We start from the raw sequence: 21,918 nt of genomic DNA, 5'->3' as shown, positions 1-21,918 counted from the left end.
ATTCAGTCCTGCCTCTCCCTGCAGAGGAGCTGAGTTATTAGAGGCTGGTAGGGCTAATCCCAGCAGTCAGCCACACTATTAGACAGTTCCAGCTTGCAACACCACCTGCTGCCACAGGGGGACTCCTGGTGGGGCTGAAGTATTTGGGAAGCAAGCAGAGGGACTGTGTATAAAACAGAGTAGAAAGTTCTTAGGGGCTAATTCAGATTAGCCCCTCCAGAGACAGGGTATGGGGTCTATGCTCCTACTTCTTGAGGTCAAGTAAGGACAGAGGGGGGTGGAATAAAGGAAGGTGGTCTTAAGCCAGAGGAATTGGTTCTCACTCAGCTTGATGGTACTAGGCAAGTCTCTGAGTCAAGGAGGATTCTGAGCCTGAGTGGGGAGTCAGGTGGAAACAGGAAGGGTTTGAGGGCTAATTTTTGAGTCAAGGGAAAAGAAGGGATTCAGACTCCGGGGGGAATTCAATAGAAGGGAGAGCTATCAAGCAGAAGAAAGTTTCAGGGCAGTGAGGGGTTGGTCAAAGAAATTTGGGGATGAGGTTCTGGACTTGCAGAGGGATGGGCTGGCTTGGTAGGGCTGAGTGTGGAAAAATGAAGGAGGGAGAGAGAGAGAAAGTGTTAAAGCAGTAGGGGAAGACAGAATAAGATCCGAGGGGCAGAAGTCTATGGAAAGGAGAGAGAAAAAAGAAAAGGTCAGGAAGGGGAGAGAATAGGGAGGGGGTCACATTGCTCCTTAATATAGTACTTCTCCATTTTTTATTCTGAAAGGGGCCTCTCTTTCTTTCACACCACCCCACCAACATCCTTCACCCCCCACCTACGTATTCTCCTGTGACACCCACTCTCCCACTGTCCATATTTCAGTTTGGAAAATGTGGTCCCCCTTTGGGAAGGGGGGGATGGTCTGATGTATGGAGGTGGTAGGAAAGAAAGCAGTGGAGGGGTCTCTGCTACCTGAAGTCCCACCACTTATTTTGGTCACCAGCTACCACCATCTCCCCCTTTACACTTAATAGAGAGAGGGTTTCCAGGGACCGTTCAGAGGAGTCACTTTTAGGCTTTGTATATATACTGTTCAAAGTGACCTAAGTCTCCACAGGACTCAGCAGCTTTCCTGAAATCTACAAACAACATTTAAAAGAGCTTTGAAGCACAAATACACACAGCATGATTCGCAGCTGATCAGAGGCGAAATTTGGGCCTGATTGAACTCCCACTGATGAAAGCTGGGTCCAGGATTGCACCCCAGGTGTCTATAGTAAGCATAACGTAACAAAACAGATTGCTAAGCCACTCTGATGCCTAAAATTTCCTGAATGACCTAAGTTTAGGGACATATATCCAGATAACCCTCAAACAGTCTGACACCTCATATCACATCGATAGAGAAACTTTTGCTTTTAGATCAAGTGATAGGAAACCTCATTTCCACTCATGAATAGAGATCTTAAGTCACTTTTTTTTTTTATTCTGGTTTTGAAGCTCCTGGATTCACATATTTTAGATGTTACATTCCCATCTTACGCAGTTCATTGTTTAGACAAAAGTGCTGGCGAGAGATTAAGAAGGGAAACTGATAATTGGAAAACAAATTTGTAAGAACACTCAGCATTCAGAAGACTTGCCTGCCATTTCCCAAGATGCACTTTTGTTCCAGAAATAATGGTTAGCTGATAGATCAGGGCAAAATCGCACCCTACGAAAGCATTCAGGGAGGATATGGACACATCATTTTATGGTCAAAGAGTAACAGTCAACAAATTGATGTTTTGTAGAAGGTCAAAGACTTTCTTTTTTAGGAGACAGGAAACAAAGAGAGAGAAGACTAAAACACACATACAGAAAAACAAAATGAGCAATAAGCAAGACAATGGGAATTGACAGCCAGAAAGATATAGAGGGTGTATAGAAATTGGCAATGCCACATCTGTACATCCAGATCTAGCATCTCATACTGCCCCCACAAAGAATGTGTCTATATAAAATAAGTGCCACGGCAGGTTACAAATTATATTTTAACTACACAAGAAGTCAGATTTTAACTCAGCCAAAGACATCTGATTCTGTGCCTATTATAAAAGATAATTTCCTTATTTTAGTTCAGGGACATTCTCCTCCCTGTGCCCTTCCCCATTAGAAAATGGTAGTAAAAAGCCCAGGAATGTGGTATTGTTCTACCCAGAATAAAAATATATCTGGTGACTTTCAAAGACAAAGGGATGTCAAGCAAATGTTGAAGTAGCACTAGTTAGGGTTCTGAAATAAGACAGCACTAAAGTTCCAGTTTCCTGACTGAAGTGTACAACGTAGACCAGTGACTCAACATTTCCAGACAACTGTACCTCTTTCAGGAGTCTGATTTGTCTTGCGTACTCCCAAGTTACAACTCACTTAAAAAGCGCTTGCATACAAAAATCAGACAAAAATACAAAATTTACTGAAAAATTTGCTTACTTTCTCATTTTTACCATATAATTATAAAATAAATCCACTAGAATATAAATACTATACTTACATTTCAGTCTATAGTACATAGAGCAGTATAAACATGTTACTGTCTGTGTGAAATTCTACTTTGTACTGACTTTGCCAGTGCTTTTTATGTAGCCTGTTGTAAAACTAGGCAAATATCTAGATGAGCTGATGAACCCTTTGGAAGACCTCTGCGTACCCTCAGGGTCCATGTACCCCTAGTTGAGAACGACTGACCTATTTATTACATTGTATTCTCTTACCGCAAAGTGTGTGTAATCTGATGTGATAGCTTGAACAATAAACTGAAGAAAGGCAGTTTCTCTTTCCAGAAATTGGCCTACAGCCTTATATTTAGAAACAGAGTCTTTCCTTTGGTTATTGCCAGACTGCTGCATATAGCATGGCCCTATTCACATACTCAAATCAATTAGCATTTTTCTCCATGAGCAGATCAAGGATTATTCTTCTGTTTCTGTGCATGATGGCTCTCCCAGCAAATCACAATCAACATGACTGTCAATGATCTCCAAACTGTTCACTGGAAGTGGAGTGAAGATGGATTAGTCTAAATAATAATAAAGCAACACTCAAGATGGGAATAGAAGATTGGATTGTCCAGTCTAGCTCCCTGCCAACGCAGGATTTTTCCCTACAGTGTTTTGCCCAGTCTAGTTTCAAATGTCTCAGGTGTCACCATTTCTCTAAAAAGGCTGTTTTTTTCTTCAGGCTAACAAATCTCAACATCAGGAAGTTCTTCCCAATATTCAGTGTGAGTTTTCCCTGACTTAATTTCAACCCATTTTCCTAGCTATGTCCCTCCTTCCCTCACCCAAGCCCTACATATTCAATTCTATAACCTTTCCTCAAAGCATTCTTTTGAGCCCACTGATAATTTCGGGCCTGGTCTACACTTAAAATTTCACTCAGTATAGCTATACCGCTCAGAGGTGTGACAAATCCACATCCTTGACCAACGTGGCTAGACCAACCTAACCCCCAGTGTAGACACAGCTAGATCAACAGAAGAACATGTCTGTTGACCCAGCTACTGTCACTCAGGAGGTGGCGTTCCTACAGCGATGGAAAAACCCCTTCCAGAGCTGTGGGCTGCATCTACAGTATAAGGTTATGCTGGCAAAACTACAGCACCACAGCTATGCTGCTGCAGTCCCAGTAGCACAGATGTAGCCTCTGTTGCTCTTCTCTGCACTCTCTCAAATTTGTCAACTCTGAATGGAAAATCCCATGTGCAGTTTTATTATATCCCTATAGAAAGCAACTACTATCTCACTACTCCATGGTACGATCCCTCTGTAGCCCAACACAGCATTGCCTGTTTTATTTTGCTGTCATATCCCATTGTAAATGTGTCTAATTTGTCTCCTCATATCTGTAAAACATATATTCCACTTTAACTGTCTGAAGCTTTGCTGGTTAATTAATGCCTGGCCTTCCTCTACTCTGAGATCCTAAAGAGTCTAACCTATTTTCTCTTCTACTCTAATATTAAAGACCTATTTTAATGTCCATTAATCATTGACAACAACATTCTTGTCAAGCAGATTTGAAGTTAACTCCACCTTCTGCAGCAGTCTGGGAGAAGATTCTCAGGAATTTAGTGCCAGACTACACAAATTAAGAGAGATTCGGGGAAAGTCTTTACAACTAACAATGTTAACAGGGCAGGAAGTTATGAACTGAAGAAAGATGTCACAGGGTACATCTGACCTATCAGTGTAACTTTGTCATAACTGATATATGTAAACAGTTAAAGTTTTGGCTAGGTGTAAACTCACAACATCATTGTATTTGCCTTAAAAGAAAAAAATCTACCAATATAGTAAGAAGCATAGTTTTTGCAAGCTACCATATCTCTGGGATGTAATATGGGCTTAGCTTATTCTATTTAATTCTGTTGAGATCTTAACTCACAACTACCTGACCTGGACTACATCACTGTTTAAAATTACTTATAATGAGTAAATACCAAAACAACCCATTAGGCTGAACTGTATTCGTGACACTCCAAGGTGTTGTTATAATCAGGGGAGTTATGTTCAGGGATGTGTATAAGGTTCTGATGGAGGGAGTTTGGGAGTGAGAGGAGTGTTGGAGCTCTATACTGTGTGCTCTATACAACAGGGAAAAAACAGTTACCGACCTTTGTAATGGTTGTTGTTCGAAATCTGTGCTCATGTCCATTCCATTCTAAGTGTGTGTGCACCAACGTACACAGTTGTCAGAGACTTTTGCCTTGGCAGTATCTGTAGGGTTGACTGTGGTGCCCCCTGAAGAGCCGTGCTCATGCGTCAGTATATTAGGCACCGCTGACCCTACGCCCTCTCAGTTCCTTCTTGCCAGCAACTCCGAAAGAGGGGCAGGAAGGTGGGTAATGGAATGGATATGAGCAACACATCTTGAAGAACAACAGTTACAAAAGGCAGGTAACCATTTTTTTCTTCTTCGAGTGCTTTCTATGCTAGGTGACTCACAAGCAGTATCCTTGGAGGTGGGCTTGGACTTCACATTTTGGCAGTTTGTAGTACTGCTCTACAGAAGCCAGCATCGTCCCGGGAGCGCAGCCTCCATGAGGAGGGCCCTCAAGCAGATATCTGGGTCCTTTTGGGTTCTAGGTTGAAAGTTTTTACAGATTTGACACTTGTCCTTTCTATGGGATTCCCCCAATACTTCAAGCAACTGTCGTGGGGGGTCACTGATAGGCATTGGCCTGCTGTATGTCAAACATGGTTTGAAGCTGGTAGAGCAGGGCATGCCCTACTCTGGAGAGGGGAGCCCAACCAACCGGGCCTCTAACTACCAGCTAACCTAACACTTAACTTAATGGCTAACTATGTACCTACAAACTATGTACAAAGAAGATAAAGGCTGTAAAGAACCGCTAATGCTCTTGTGATCTGCAAGACAAAGTGCTTCAAGCAACCATCACGGGTGATAAGAAGGAACTGAGAGGGCTTGGGGTTGGCAGCGCCTAATATACCGATGCATGAGCATGGCACTCAAGGGGTCACCACAGCCGACCCTACGGATACCACTAAGGCAAAAGTCTCCGACAACTGTGCCCATGGTCACGCACACACCAGAATGGAATCAACATGAGCAAGCACTCAAAGACCAACAAAAACTTAAGATATTAAACAGTGTCATATGAAACCAGAAGAATACGGTCAAACCCAGGCTATGCTAATGGGTGCTCAGAGCTGGGTAGTGAGCACACAAATTAGCTCTGCAGTGAAAACATACTATTAGAAAAAGTTATATTGGGTTACTGGATTAAATCCTTTCTTTATCCTCCTTTTTACAGAGACCAAAGTAGTGGCATTCGCTTAAAGCCTAAACGTGCAGCCTTACTCATGCTGCACAGCCTCTCTGACTTCAGTCGAACTCTTCACCTCAGCTACAGCTGAAGCTGTACTCCAATTTCTGATGAGATTAACGGTTCCAAAACTGGAGTCACCTAGCGTTCTAGTTTCAATAGCCAGCACCATTTTTCTGGCTTCACAGATACTGCAAGTTTCCTTGTGAATAATCATCCAACCCCGAAGACTGCCTGTAGTCCAGTGTTTTTGGGAGCCAGTGAATAAAAAGGAAGTGACTAACATGTTTTTTGTCTCTCTAGCCACTTCTATAAACTGTTCAGCAGGAGATAGCCCTTAAAAACATGCTGATGATTCACTAAAATAACTTCAGGTTTATTATAATCAAACCAACTGCAGATAAAGTCTGCTGCCCACTTTTCCCAGTTAAGCTCCAAACAATGTCTCACAGCTCTTTGTAATTTACAGAAACAGATGTGGAGATGTAGCAATTTGGACACTTGTCAAACAGTGACTAAATGTTGTTTCTAGAGATTTCCTTTGCCTTCCTCTCTTTTTTTTTTTTTTTTTTTTTGTGGGGGGGGGGGGGAATCTACCAAATAACAAAGACCTCAGAAAGAATCAATACATTCAAATCCATGGACTTTCGCTTCACTGGATAGGTGTTGGGTGGATCTGTAAAATGTTAGTGTAATGCACTCTAAGGCCTTGTCTACACACAAGAGTTGTACCACTAATTGTCCCAATATCTAGTTCTACACTGCTTTAACTATATTAGTAGCACAACCCCCCTAGTGTGGACACTGTTATACCGGTCTAGAAGTTCTTATGCCAATGTAGTTGATTCCCATGAGGAAATAAACTGTGCCAGTACAAGGCATCTTTATAATGATTTACCTGTATTCACACTAGAGGTTGTACTGGGTAACTAGTTTGTTTTACCCAAACAAATCACACCCGTAACTGAAATAGTTGTACTGGAACAAAATTGGTGTATAGTTTAGGTATATGCTGGCAATGCAGACACTGCTCTCGGTCGTGTCCAAATCCACTTTCACTGAATGGATGATAGAAAAAAGCAGCTTTTTTCTAAATAGCACAGAAATCAGAAGCCTGGCTGGAAACAACAGAGAAAGGTGTGACGTTAAAGAAGCTCTGTTACAGTGGTTATCAAAATGTAAGGAGCCAAGTTAAAGGCACTAAAGATTGACGTCCTCAATCTGCTTCACCAGATGTCCTCAATTCTTTTGTGGAAGTCGAGTGCTGCATCTATACCTTGGCTTCAGTGACTGACTGGCCGCTCTCCTGAAACTGGCAGTTGCAGCGCTAGTTACTCTCAGATGAGGGGATGTTTTTTATGTTGTAGACAACTGTTCGTTAGACCCCAGACTGACACCACCAACTCTTTTCACAGAGGTCATTAAGTTAGTTGTCACATGATGGCAACTTTCAGCCACTTTTGAAAACGACTAGATTCAACCAATTATCCAAAAGATGACAGGCTTATTATTCCCATTACCATTCCCCTGACCTGGCCTCTGTTTAATGGAAAGGGGAGCAGAAAAACCAGAACCACCACACACAGCAGGAAGCAGCCATTTCCTTAACTTGCCTTACCACATGCTTTCCCCTTCAGCCATGCCTGTTTGGACAATGGATAACAAATTAAAGAGATATCAACTTCTGACACATGAACGAATGATAGCTTTGACTCAGTGCAGTGCAAACTATCCCAAAACTTCAGCAAATCCTTCATTCTGGATTGACAACACTAGTCACGACAGCAACGGACCTCTTTCGTGAGCAATAAAAAGACAAAACATGGTAGGATTTCATGAGTTAGCCCCATATTCATTTGTGACTGAAAGAGAGAATAAAAATTAAACAAACTTGTGAAGAACACGGATTTCAATCCCTTTCATCTAGGAAGAGAACATCTGACCTGCATTTACAGACCGGATCCCCATGTTCAGCCACCAACCCAAAATATTATCTTACATGCAAGAGAGTTGAGAGGGATCTATCTGGCTTTAAGATTAAACTCGATAAGTTTATGGAGGAGATGGTATGATGGGATAACATGGTTTTGGTAATTAAATATTCACGGTAAATAGGCCTAATGGACTGTGATGGGATATTAGATGGGGTGGGATCTGAGTTACCCAGGAAAGAATGTTCTGTAGTATCTGGCTGGTGAATCTTGCCCATATGCTCAGGGTTTAGCTGATCGCCATATTTGGGGTCGGGAAGGAATTTTCCTCCAGGGCAGATTGGAAGAGGCCCTGGAGGTTTTTCACCTTCCTCTGTAGCATGGGGCACAGGTCACTTGCTGGAGGATTCTCTGCTCCTTGAAGTCTTTAAACCACGATTTGAAGACTTCAATAGCTCAGACATAGGTGAGAGGTTTTTCGCAGGAGTGGGTGGGTGAGATTCTGTGGCCTGCGTTGTGCAGGAGGTCAGACTAGATGATCATAATGGTCCCTTCTGACCTAAATATCTATGAATCTATGACATATTAGTAAGGTAGCAAAACTAGGGTATTTTGTGGAATTTCTTTTTCAACCTGACTTACAAAATTGCTGTGAATGGCATAGGCACAGAAAAATATAGGCAGTAAGAAGACAGAGAAATTAACAATAATAATTAGTATAAGAGCTGGTGCAGTGAAAGCACAAGTCAGTACTCTGGTGACCATTCACTAACAGAGTATTTGTGCTTCCTATCTGGACTATTTTTTGTCACGTTCCTCCCTCATCCCTAACACCAACCTAAAATGGCTTGAAAAAATATCTTAGAAGCAGTTCTGGGTCAGTTTGCTAGCTGCCAAGATACTAAATACAACTGTTTTTCTTCAAGTACATTACAATTACGCTTTAGAATGTACTACACATGCTCTTTCCTATTTTCAAACCTTTGCCTCTCAAAAACACGCCAAACAAATCTTACTTGGAAATACTGCCAGAGGCCACTGTCCCATAATGGAGGTAGCAAACCCAGAGCCACGAACCCAAAACAGTGCCCCTATTTTCTGTGGCCTATAAACTGTAATACTGCTGGAGTTTGAGAAGAAGATTTCATCCAGCAGCAAAAGAACACTTTTAATAATGGTTTGCCAGGTTATTTCAAGCCACAGTCATGCCGGTTAGAATGTTCTCAGTCACACTACATTGTGTATGTAGTTTTCAGATCAGATAAAAGATTAACTCACAGGGGATTGTTTTACTTTTCCAGAGCTTATGCTGGTCAGAAAACCCTGAGCAGACAAAGGTCAAAATGAAGGTCATAAGAAGCCATCATTAAAAAAAAAAAAAAAAAAGTGTTATGTTCCTTGCAGTGCAGCACCACCAATGGTCACATACCAGCTTACTTAAAAGGGGCGCAATTCCCAATTCACCTTGGAATCTTACCACTAACTGAACCTTTGAGACTCTTATTACATAAAAAACAATAGATTAATAAATATCATGGCAAAAATTTCTGCACTGACGAGTTACTTTAAACCTGGAATTTGAAAATATACAGTACAGTTAAAGAGTAACACGTGCATCTCTTTGAATTTCCAGCATCAATTTATTTTTCAAAATTCTGACTCTTTGGGATGCAGCCATTACAGGAAGAGAAATGCTGTTGTTAACATCTTTCCCCTGAATATATCAGTGCACAACAACAATGGAGAAATCAGGAGCAGATGCCTCTTGGAATACATGCAAAGCAAAGCAATTGAATTTCCATGACAATTCATCTTCTTTGAAATGGATTTTATATTATTTCTCAAAGGGCTACAAATGATATATGCTACTTCCCCATTGTAAAAATAAAAAATTCTCATCGTTATCAAAAAAAGGGGAAGTTGTCAGTGTAAAATCAACTCCAATGAAGATAAAAGGTGGGAAGAAAACAGCTGCCATCTGTAACCATATGCAATATGCTGAGACAGCACCCAGCAGCATGCCTGTATCATACGGTTATCACCATATTTGAACTTCCTGTAATGAACAAAAGACAGGCAATTACTCTGCCCATTTACCCAGACATCCCTTCCAGTGCTCTAGAGTCAATGGAGGGTGGGGGGAAGAGAGAGAGAGAGAAAAAAAAGAAAGAAAAAATTCACACTGTGACTCTTCTAATTGTTTCAATATGTTGGGGTGATAAGGAATCCAGTCTTGCAGATCACATTTGATAGGCTTGGTTCCTTTGGGAAATCGACCTGTCTTTGGCATGCTTTTATGAAAGAGCCTTGTTAGTCCACAAACAAAAGCTTTCAGCCAAATAGAGCTTTGAATAGTCAGTTTCAAGCTCCATTAATGATTTAAAAAACTGCATCGTCTCAATAGGCTTTCTTCTAAACCGTAAATAAATAATGCTTTCTTCAATAAATTGAAAAAAAATTTCACATTAAAATACTATGTGTCCACTTGCTAGAGTATTTTGTTTGAATTTTTAGGCCCTCTCTAGTCCCACAGGTATGAATTCCAGAGGGAATCAAGTCTATTTTGTGAGGGTATTAAGGATCCAAATGTGTTTTTCCTGAAATTGGTGTTTGCCATGGCATCCTCTCTACCTCCCCAAACTGTTGTGCAAAGTGCTGTGTGTCAGATGTATGCTGCCCCTCCCCTTCAGAGGGTGCATTTCACAGTGGTGAGATACATGCATGCTTTCTAACACATTTTGGGAACTTTTGGAATGAAAAGCAATATATAAATGTAACTTCTTTAAAAGCGTTTTCTCCCCCTAGGAAGCATGAAAATGGAAATGAGTGATGTGAGATATCAAACCCCCCCCCCCACAAGGAGGAAAAGAAAGAAAAAAAAAGAAGAAGAAGAGGGGAAACTGAATTCAACCCTGAAAAATAATCAGAGCCTCTAAGAGCAAAGTGACTTGAGAAACTGTAACTTTGTGCTTTCACACGTCATATTCAGCTCGGGACAGCAATCTAAAGAAAATAAAGACAGCTACATCTGCTGACTCCGCCAAACAAATTTTTCAAATTTGGCTATTTCATTAATATATCAGGAAGAGGGTCGGGAGCTGCCCAGCTGTGGAGAGGGTTGAGTTTTTTTGTTTGTTTATTTTCAAGAAAAAGTATCTAAAAACCACAAAATTTTCAAAACGTTTAAATAAATGAATTATGAAGTGTTTTACTGTATTTTTGACCAGCTCTATAATATACTTAGTCCACTCTCTCCTTCACTTTCTCCATTATTGCTTCTGCTAACCTTTACTCTCCTGATTTTCATCTCCCTCTGGCTGTGTCTGGACTACCCATTTTTGAGCCCTGGTATAAGCGTTAGTGTGGCTCAGGCTCTGTATAAAAGACAAAGAATATAAAGAAAATAAAGGCATAAATAACACTTGAGCCTTGTTTATACCAACAGTCAAAAAACCAAAAACAAACAACAAGCACCACACTAAATTTGGTAGTGAAGAGACAGCCTCTGACTGCTCCTTTAGCATCTCTGTAATGGTCTTTTTTCCCCCTCTCTTTTCCACCCTTCATCCCCTCCTCTTATTCATCTACATTCCCTCTTTAGGTGGCCACCTCTGCTCCCACAGCCTCAGCCTCTACGCCAATGACAAATTTACTTCTCAGCTCACACCCTTTTCCCTCTTATACCTTCAACTGTTTCTGGTCTCCTAGGTGTCTTGCTAGAATCTTCAACTCACTCTCTCCAAACCTGTTTTCTACTTGACCCATTTACTACATTTCTGTATCAAACTTAACTATGCAGGTCAGTCCTTTTGTTCCACAACCAACACTGACAACTCCACTGTTCTTCACCTCTTATCCACCTGCAACCTCTTCCCACCCACATTTCTCCAAAATGCTGTTGCTAAAGCTGTCTGTTTCCCACTGCTCTGATCACGTCACCTTCCTTCATGAAATCCTTCACTGGTCTCCTGTATGTCAGGAGCTCAGAAACAGATGCCTCATTCTCACTCTCATTTACATCTCTGATACGATCTCTCTCTTTTGCTCTTCATGCACCACTATTTCCTTTCTCCTTTTTGCTTCTTTCATCCTTTTCTAAAACTTAGGCCATGTCTACATTACAACGGCCCAGCTACAGCGCTGCAGCTATGCCGCTGTTGTGCTACATCGATGGCAAGGGTTTTTCCGTCACCAGACTTAATCCACCTCTCCAAGACATGGTAGCTCGTGGTATCTACAGTGGGGGTTAGGTTGACCTAACTATGTTGCACAGGGCAGGAAATTTTTCACAGCCTGCAGTGATGTAGCTAGATCGATCAAATTTTTAGGTATAGACCAGGCCCCAGCTTCACACCTACTCTTCTATATTCTATTTATCATTAAGCAACCCCTCTTTCCTCCTATAAGTCTCTTCCAGGACTTTCTACTTTGTTCTCATAAATCTTTATTCCCCACCCCTTACATGAACTGTTTTCCCACGTCCTGTCTTGTCTATTTTATTTTGATTATAAAATCTTCAGGCTAGGGAATGAGGCTTACTCCATCTGCCTGCCTGCAGTGTGTGCACGCAAATTTATGATGCTATATGACTAACAACATCTTCATCCTTACCTCACCTCATTGTGTTGCAAATTGGCAAGTTGAGGCCTTTATTTTCAGTTTCCTGGCAGGTGCATCTGAATAGAAGTACTATCTCAACTTGGATTTTGTGTGTATTTTTTTTAAAAAAGAAAAAAACCTCAAACAATACTAAATTAAAGAGACCTAGCTGAATTAGGTAAATAGTTTACCAGTTTATTTGAGAGGGGAAAAACAGAGGATAACAATACACAAAGGACTAATCAGCATTTTAGCTATAAATCCTACTGGGAAAGAGAAGTGCACCCATGACTTTGGGAATACTCTTCCCATTACTTATGATGCTACGGCAAGTGCTTATGGGAACTTGGAGGACTTGAACAATTGCCCTACTGTGTACTTAGAGAAGAGCACCAGACAGTGCTGCTATAGGCAGACGGGCGCTTTGAGTCTAATAGCCAGCTTAATGAGCTACCATGGTGACAGTGTTGGCACCTAAAAATACACACTTGCTAGAAATCAAAACACAGACAAACTGCTATGAACAGAGCAGGCTCTGTGCTTTTCAGCAACATCTTTCCCATCTCCAGTTCTGTATTTTAATGTCAAGACTCAAAAGCCAGGAAACTGATCTTGAATGGGTGATGCTGTCACCTCTAGGGCTCAAGTAACTAAAGAACCCAAGACCACTGCCAAGCACCTACGTGAGCTGGGCCTATTGGGAGCCTTATGTGGGGAGTGGGGCCAGGATATCGCACTTCTATGAGGGCCCAGGGCAAACCTGAAGCTTCTGACCCGGAGGGGTTGCCTGACTTAGTCTGGGGTATCTGGGCTAGGTGAAAGAGCCAGTGCTGCCCACAGGAAGCAAACCCTTGGCTGATCCCTTAGGGCAGTGGTTCTCAAAGCCGGTCCATCACTTGTTCAGGGTAAGCCCCTGGCGGGCCGGGCCAGTTTGTTAACCTGCCTCGTCCGCAGGTTCGGCCGATCGCAGCTCCCGCTGGCCGCGGTTCGCCGCTCCAGGCCAATGGGGGCTGCGGGAAGGGCGGCCAGCACATCCCTCAGCCCATGCCGCTTTCTGCAGCCCCCATTGGCCTAGAGCGGCGAACCGCGGCCAGTGGGAACCGCGATCGGCCGAACTGGCGGACGCGACAGGTTAACAAACCGGCCAGCCCCGCCAGGAGCTTACCCTGAACAAGCAGCGGACTGGCTTTGAGAACCACTGCCTTAGGGGAGAGTGATCAAGAGAGGCAACATTTTGAGAGCCCCAAGCACAGGGGCTTTTGCCCTCCCTGTTGAGATGTTTTGCCACAGCAGCTGTCTGGGAGGGTTCCCCAACCTTGGGCATTCCCTTTCCTCTGACTGCCCCAGGCCTTTGTGCCTGAAGCCATGCTCCAGTTCAAATGGTAAAAGCAACAGGAGGAAAAATCCTGCTTCAGCACACTGACCTGAAAGCCCTCTACATGACTTTTTCTAGCTCCGCTGTTGGCTGGGGAAGACGCTGCAGACTCCTGCTGCTAAAAAGGAGAGGATCCGAGTGCTGGATCACACTGCAAATGCTGCTGGCACTGAGCAAATGCTGCTCCTGCCTTAGGCTAGTGCCCTCTCCCTGTTGGAAATGCTGCTTAGAAAGAGAGAGAAAAAAAAAATCCTGCCTGGTAAGCAGGCCCAGAGAGAACGCCTTCAGAACATCTCTCTACCCTTAAAAAAGGCAGACGTCTAGGCTGCAGACAGTACATAAATACTGTCAACAGGAGGAGTTAGTGTGCAGCCTACCTGGGCATGGCAGAAGTCACCAAAGGGAATTGCTTCCTCGAGTGTGAGTTGAAGTCAGAAAGCTTGCCCATCAGTACAGGGCTGATGTAGCACTGGATACTTATGTGGAAGAGAAAAGGGCACTAAGTGCAGTGAATGGGCTAATTCCTTAATACAACATTAACCTGCTACCCTACTTCGCCTCCTCGGTTTCTTTGTCCCCATAGGAGAAAGGGTTGGTCTTAGGAAATAAACAAAACTGTCATGTACAAAATGTTGCCCCTCTGCAAATATACTTTTATAAAACTCTGTGACTCCTCCCACAGGACAATACTTTTGGGAGGGGGGAAAAAAAACTGTCAGCATTAACCATGCAAAAAAAAAAAAAAGTAAACAAAAACTAGGTGGGATTGGGGGAGCAAAGGGAGAAATCCCTGCAGGTAACAGAATCAGGAAACTGCATTTTGTAAATTATCCTGCGGTTTGACATGCATTTTCTCTACATAGCGCAGCCAAGTGAAGATGACTGATAATACAGAACAAAGCAACACAAAAAGCTTCCTTAGGAAAATAACTGCCACTTTATGGTTTTAGAGGAATGACGCTTGTCCATACCTTCCTGATAACCCTGAATAAGAGAGTTTTGTTTTTCAATCATAATTTTCTGCAGATTATATAGAGCCATGTCATTTTAGCCTGCCTAGTACTTAAATAGTTTGATTTTTTTTTTAAACCCAGATACTGAAACAATACAGACAATTGTTTTGAGATATATTTTCTTCTTCGGTTTATATAACAGAGGCATCTTTCCACTTTCCATGCTCTTCTGGGAAAGCACCGCTCAATTATTTTTTGGCTCCTATCTACTGTACGTGGCTAACATTGAGGGTTGGAATAATCCGCTTTGCAATCCTACTGCTAAAATGCAGAAGAGATGAAAGAAGAGAAAAGGGAGCGGTAATTACTAATTGTTCAGGAGGGGTCCCTTCAATGACTCCTCCAGGGCACAAGAGCTGCTGAGCTAGCTAATGGCAGCACTTGAACTCACATCTGGTAACCACCCTGTCAACCTGTCTCAACAGGACTGAACTAGATGATTCAACGGAAAACGGTCAAAAGCACTTGGATCTACTCCAGCAACTTCAGGTGTACCAGAGGTCATTTTTTCCTTAGCAAAACACTGATCACCTCCACATGAGTGCTTATGAGAAGACAGTTTTATTGCACATCCCCTTTCGGACACAGTTTCTGATGGTGACAACAGCATGAGGTAGATATTTGTTCTAGCTCTTTAGACTGAAAATAAAGTATACATTTTTAACAATGAAAGGAATTAACCATTGGAACAACTTACCACAGTCATGGTGGATTCTCCATTGCTGACAATTTTAAAATCAATATTGGATGTTTTTCTTAAAGATATGTTTTGCGAATTATTTTGGTGAAGTTCTATGGCCTGTGTTACACAGGAGGTCAGACTAGATGATCACAATGGTCTATTCTTGCCTTGGAATCTATTAATTATTTTAGGCATCCAATGTCAACCACATCCTGCTACATTACATGACCACTAATATTGTCCAATATAACTCCAGATGAGCTGCTAATCAGTCTCAGTACAACCACTTCCCTGTTCTATTACTGAGGATAGACTGATCTTTCTTTTATGTTGAGATAAAAAAAAAAAGGATACCAGGTTGACAAGCATGGAAACTGAAGGCCTATATCCACACAATAGGTCACTGCATGGGTAGTGCTAGCTTCCCACACCAACCCTGCCAAATAGATCACTTCTAAAAATGAGACTGGGATTCAGTCTCCTCATCCATCAAATTCTCGACTTCGGGACAGTTTTGCTATACGCCACTAGGAAATGGACTGAAGCCACCTCAGATCTCATTGACAAAACACCCTCCTTCATCAGGTGACAAGTCACTACCAGCCTGGACCGGATCTGAAATGAACAGAGAGGAGGCGAACAGCGCTCTGTTCCATTAGAGATCTCAGGAGCCAGCCCGTACCTTTTGAAGAAATCTGTCTAATAGTAGTAAAACAGAACTTCCCAAACATACACACTGAATGGGCCAAATCCTGCACAGGGACTCTGACAGGTGATAGGGGGAGAGGGGCAAATTGCAGTAGTGTCTGTGACCTGGATAGTTCTCCTCCACAGTGGATGTTAGCCAATGGATCTGTCTGTACAGTCATTGACCAGTTAGCCATACTGTCATAAAGATAAAGGGAAGGGTAAACCCCTTTGAAATCCCTCCTGGCCAGGGGAAAGCTCCTCTCACCTGTAAAGGGTTAAGAAGCTAAAGGTAACCTCGCTGGCACCTGACCAAAATGACCAATGAGGAGACAAGATACTTTCAAAAGCTGGGAGGAGGGAGAGGGACAAAGGGTCTGTCTGTGTGCTGCTCTTGCCAGGGACAGAACAGGAATGGAGTCTTAGAACTTTTAGTAAGTAATCTAGCTAGGTATGTGTTAGATTATGATTTCTTTAAATGGCTGAGAAAAGAATTGTGCTGAATAGAATAACTATTTCTGTCTGTGTACTTTTTTTGTAACTTAAGGTTTTGCCTAGAGGGGTTCTCTATGTTTTGAATCTAATTACCCTGTAAGATATCTACCATCCTGATTTTACAGGGGGGATTTCTTTATTTCTATTTACTGCTATTTTTTATTAAAAGTCTTCTTTTAAAAAACTGAATGCTTTTTCATTGTTCTCAGATCCAAGGGTTTGGGTCTGTGGTCACCTATGCAAATTGGTGAGGCTTTTTATCCAACATTTCCCAGGAGAGGGGGGGGTGCAAGTGTTGGGAGGATTGTTCATTGTTCTTAAGATCCAAGGGTCTGGGTCTGTAGTCACCTAGGCAAATTGGTGAGGCTTTTTACCAAACCTTGTCCAGGAAGTGGGGTGCAAGATTTTGGGGAAGTATTTTGGGGGGAAAGACGCGTCCAAACAGCTCTTCCCCAGTAACCAGTATTAGTTTGGTGGTGGTAGCGGCCATTCCAAGGATAACGGGTGTAATATTTTGTACCTTGGGGAAGTTTTGACCTAAGCTGGTAAAGATAAGCTTAGGGGGTTTTTTCATGCAGGTCCCCACATCTGTACCCTAGAGTTCAGAGTGGGGGAGGAACCTTGACACATACCCCATGCCATCTATGTTGCTGTTGAGAGGGATAATTCACAGGGAATGGAGTCTTTTTTTGGACTATGGTCTGGTGTCTGTCTTTCTACGCAAATCTAGGGCTGTCCATGCCTGCATGGTGAATGGAGTGGGGAGACTTTCCTCACCAATCAACAACTGCTGTTGAATAATCTCCTCCAATTCTCCCCTATAATGGCTTTGAATAAACTCACTTATATGTACTGTATCCATAAATCTTTATAGAAAGAGAAGCCTGTATGTCTCTTCCCAGTTACACTCAACCAAGTAGCTAAACGATTTAGCTATTCAACCCACTGAAGATGATGATGACGAAACAGGAATTGTTTGAAGTTTTGCCACTTCTTGACCCACTGCTTTGGAAAATGGTGAGTCTAGGTTAGACATTTGCTGCATTTTGACTTGGCTCCAAATAGACTGGAGAACTTGTGATAGCTACTACAACATTGTTAACGCTGCCGCAACATTAGAGCTATTAATGGTAATTACAGGATAGTTTAAATTTAAATGTGGTGCAGAAGCAAGCACCTTCACGGGGGTGGGGAGGTGGATGGATCCTAAAATATATTAGCCAGCTGGCCCAGATGTTTTCACTTTAACATTAAAGGCCTTCTGTTATTTTTTTCCTAGCAGAAGAAACAGCTGGGACTTAAATGGGAAAAAGAGAAAAGCAATGAGATGACAGAGAGGAAATGACATACAACCACTCTTTCTAAAGCAGCATTATTCTTAAGTACTCAAACTCATCAGCAGGGGTCTAAATTTTAGAATACACACACACACACACTATAGCAAAATACATGGTTTCTCAAACTTCGAACATTTTTTTAAATGCAGGATTCCTCGGTGTTTAATAGATCCATTTAAAATTTATAGTCAAACATGAAATTAAATTCTTTACATTATTCTCACAGCTGATTTCTAGTCAGATGTAGAAGGTGAAGAAATTCAGCAGATTTTCCCCACTCCAAAACACAGAAAACTTCAAACTTCCTTTTTTAAACAGAGGAAGAATCTCCCTGAGTTCCCATGAGTGATCTGATGTCACTGTTTCCCTCTTTACAGCTGCTCAGCTCTCTCAGCACAAATCTACAAAAGAAAGTTTCCATCTCATGCAAACAGCATGTGTGTACTGGGGGAGGGATGGACCTGAATCAAGCTAAACAGCCTGTCCTAATGCAAGCATGACAACATTTTATTAATCAACATGATGCCTCCAAGCAAATCAGGCAGAGTTGTTTCAGCATGACAGCACAAAAAACATCAACTGCAGCTGGTGACTCGTTGATTTTGGATCGTAATCTGCCTATCAGCACATTTTAAGGAACATTTGGAATTTCATTAAGTGCACAAAGCCCTGGCGGTGGGGGTGGGGGATATGACAGGGGAAAGAGAAAGGAAAGGGAAAGAATTTAAACTGATCTTAATAGTAGTAAATAAATACATGATAGCTTTGCATGTGCTTGCAGAGACTGGTTCATATGCTCATGTTGCCTGAGCATATCAGCATGGCTGGACTCCAGCTTTATAGTCCTGCGATCATGGCACAGGATCAGCGATAGAAGAGAGTTAGATTATTCCTGCTCAATAACTTGTAGTAATTCATGCTGCAAATCCCCATGCTGTTATACTTAAAAGGCTAGGTATTGACTGATTCTATTCTACTGTGCTGAAATAATTGAATTTTCCAGAAGGACTCAATTTAAGATTTCCCACTTCTGCAGAATTTCTCCTGCCATGTATTTTCCATGTATATGCCATTCAATTACAGAGAAGAGAAAGAAAACTAAACCAGGCGCCTCTGTAAGTCACTTAGCAATGTGAAATATATACCAGAGGTATCAGATAATTAACCTATATAGAACTACCCCAACAGTCCAGTATCCAAGGATTCAAAGGCAGGTGCAAGAAGTCCCATAATAAACAATTATGAAATAACTTCCCTGCAATTTATCGCTTTTAGACTTTTTTTATCCTATCTAAATTTAAGGAATTGTTTGACGTCTGTGAACTTTATACTCAAAATGTTACCGGTTTCACCTCCCTCCATACCTGTATGATTTTGTTTTTATTTGAAGTATAAGACTTCATAAATAATGGAATTGTTTGTTTAATCAGTTATACGTCTCTATTTTCTCCCTCCAGATAGCCCAGCACTATTAATATTGTGCAGCCATAACACTAAAGGAATATTATGATCAGCACTGAAATAAAAGGGTCAGATCTCTTGCAACAGCAATTTAATTGACCTTTGAAAAGCAGTCTGTTACCATGAGATAAATACAAACTTATAACTATAACACAAAGAAATCATATTAGGACCTTGACAGTAACTAAGTTCAAGGTTTTTATCCCATGCATGTGTGTCTTTTCAAGTTAGGCTGCAGGAAGTTCTAAGTTTACTATATAAATAAAAGGGCCAAATTCTATCCCATCTCACATATTGATCCAACCCCATTGATTTCACTGTAGAAGTTGCTACCAGGGTGCAAGCCAAGACAGAACTGAGTCAGGATATTTTTTCTGCCTGAGCTAAGCAATTTTCCTGTTTCTTAGCTGATACAGTGCTTTCTTACACTCCCAAGAGCAACACCCTGTCCTACTGGCTGCGGGGTAAATACACGGAATACTGACCCAGGATGACTTCACAGGTATGAAGTAGAACACTGATTTCACAATGGGAGAAACAAAGTGTTCTCACAATTCATGCTATGATGCACAGCATCCATTCGCCCTTACCTCTTTCAGTTCCTGTGCAACAGAATTAAGGCGTTCATTTTCAGACTGGGTATTGGCAAGGACATTCCTCAGCTGCTTTAGCTCAGTCTGCAGCTCCATTACTTTTTTCATGTAGTACTCTTCTTTGGTAGCAGACTCCTGAATCAAGGTCTCCTCCCTGCTCTCTCCATCTGCTGCTACCTTCTTGTGGTTGGTATGAGCCTGCCCAAAAGCCTAGGATGGTCAGAAAAAAATGATATCTTTGATTAATAAACACATCGACCTTTGCATAAAAATTACTTCCATTTCAATAGTTCCCAAACTTAAACTTTTCCACATTTCAGAACTGCAAAATAAATAATTAAATAATCTTTTCTTGCACTTCAATCTATCCATTACAGCGCAGATCGTTAACTGGGGCAAACCAGCTTAGCTGCATTGACTTCAAAGGAGCTACACTAATGTACACCAGCTGAGGCTCTGGCTGTATGCGGATAATGACCTGACTCTGTAATTAGAAACCATTTTGCCCAAGCAAGGCCCCTGAAAATAGCAGGATAGGGCCCCAGTGGTGTTCCGAGTGACTTATTCATGATGCATAAACAAATACACATATAGAACCTTGGATACATTCACATACCTGAGAGACTATCTACTATATTTCATACTGTTTGAAATTCCAGTGTTGATAGCTTACTCATCATTTTTGTGGCCGCCGTTTTAGTCTACATGCTAGGCCAATAAATAAACTTTGTACACAAGGAAAAACAACCAATGTTCCTTTAAAATCTGGATGGGATAACTGTTAAAATGGGCAATATCAAACAATGGCTCACGATACTAATGAAGGACCACCTTTTGAATGCCATATATATTAGTAAAATCTACTGTCTTCATACAGCATGAGCACAGGTACTCAAAACAGGGAGATAGTGGACCAGTTCTTAATTTGCTGTTGCCACAACAAAGTGATTTTATTTCCTGGTTCAACTTCTAGCTCTGAAGATGGATCTTTAAAACAAACATTGCAGTGTATCCAGCTTTTATGTCAAATCCTCTTGCCAACGCTACCCATATTTGTGATGTGGATCAGGACTCAGGGTCCCAATTCAGCAAAACACTTGATAGGATTATGCACATGCTTAAAATTAAGCACACGCTTACATCTCATTGACTAATGGCACTTAATCATGTTTTCAAGTGCTTTCCTGAATCAAGACCTTAGTCTCCAACTGGACAAGATATCTCTGTGTGATGATCAGATACAGTACTTTTATCAACCCCTCCCTTGCCTTTCCCCCCAAGGCATGGTATACAGTGTAAGTGATCAGGTCCAGGGCTGTGAAGATTGAATGAATAGTGGAAAACAGATTTTATGCTAACAGGCTGTTCTGTTTCCTGGTTTTCATTTGTGATGAGAAAAGCATCTCGCAGCAAAATTCTCCTTTGAGATGTAAGCATATAGGTCTTATAGACTCAATGAGCATCAGATGGCAGAACCTGTTTTTAGAACCCAGGCAATTGCTTTCACTAAAACACATTATAAAGCAAAGGGTTTCTTAATAATTTAAGTAGGTATATACTGGTAACAATCTGCCTGACAGATGGACTGGAGTCAATGAGATTAATGAATGCTATCTTTAAACAACTGTACGTGTTTCTGCCCCAGTCCATTCCAAGACGAATTTGGGTCTTCCAGGTGTCAGCAGTTTTCAGGGTGCCTGTCTCCGTATGGCAGGTTTTTCCACAGCTAATATTATTATGATGCTTTAAGCCAAATCAATGACAAACTAACATCTCCTTTCCAAAGGAAACTCCTTGTCTAGTCAACTGTAAATTTTTTCCATTTTTTCCTCCGCTCTTCAAATGTATCCCATCATCACAAAAGGAAATTTGCTTCCAATATATATAAGTAAGTTTCAGCATTTCATTCTTCTGCATATTAGAGAGGAAGCATTTAC

The 21,918-nt window shown here is 41.6% G+C and overlaps 1 protein-coding gene across 3 annotated transcripts in view; it reads right to left on the bottom strand.

Annotated features, from left to right (window-relative positions):
* BICD2 (BICD cargo adaptor 2) overlaps positions 1-21,918 on the bottom strand; it is a 171,184-nt gene that overhangs the window by 60,724 nt on the left and 88,542 nt on the right. For all 3 annotated transcript variants that reach the window (XM_048857218.2, XM_075130347.1, XM_048857219.2), the window contains exon 2: positions 19,979-20,191. In XM_048857218.2, the coding sequence (XP_048713175.2) occupies positions 19,979-20,191 (213 nt within the window). The remainder of the gene's footprint in view (positions 1-19,978; positions 20,192-21,918) is intronic.

The sequence above is a fragment of the Caretta caretta genome, chromosome 7 (genome assembly GCF_965140235.1).
Source record: "Caretta caretta isolate rCarCar2 chromosome 7, rCarCar1.hap1, whole genome shotgun sequence".
NCBI classification, from domain to species: Eukaryota; Metazoa; Chordata; order Testudines; family Cheloniidae; genus Caretta; species Caretta caretta.
Note: the sequence above shows the minus strand (reverse complement) of the source record. Positions and strands in the feature narration are given on the sequence as shown.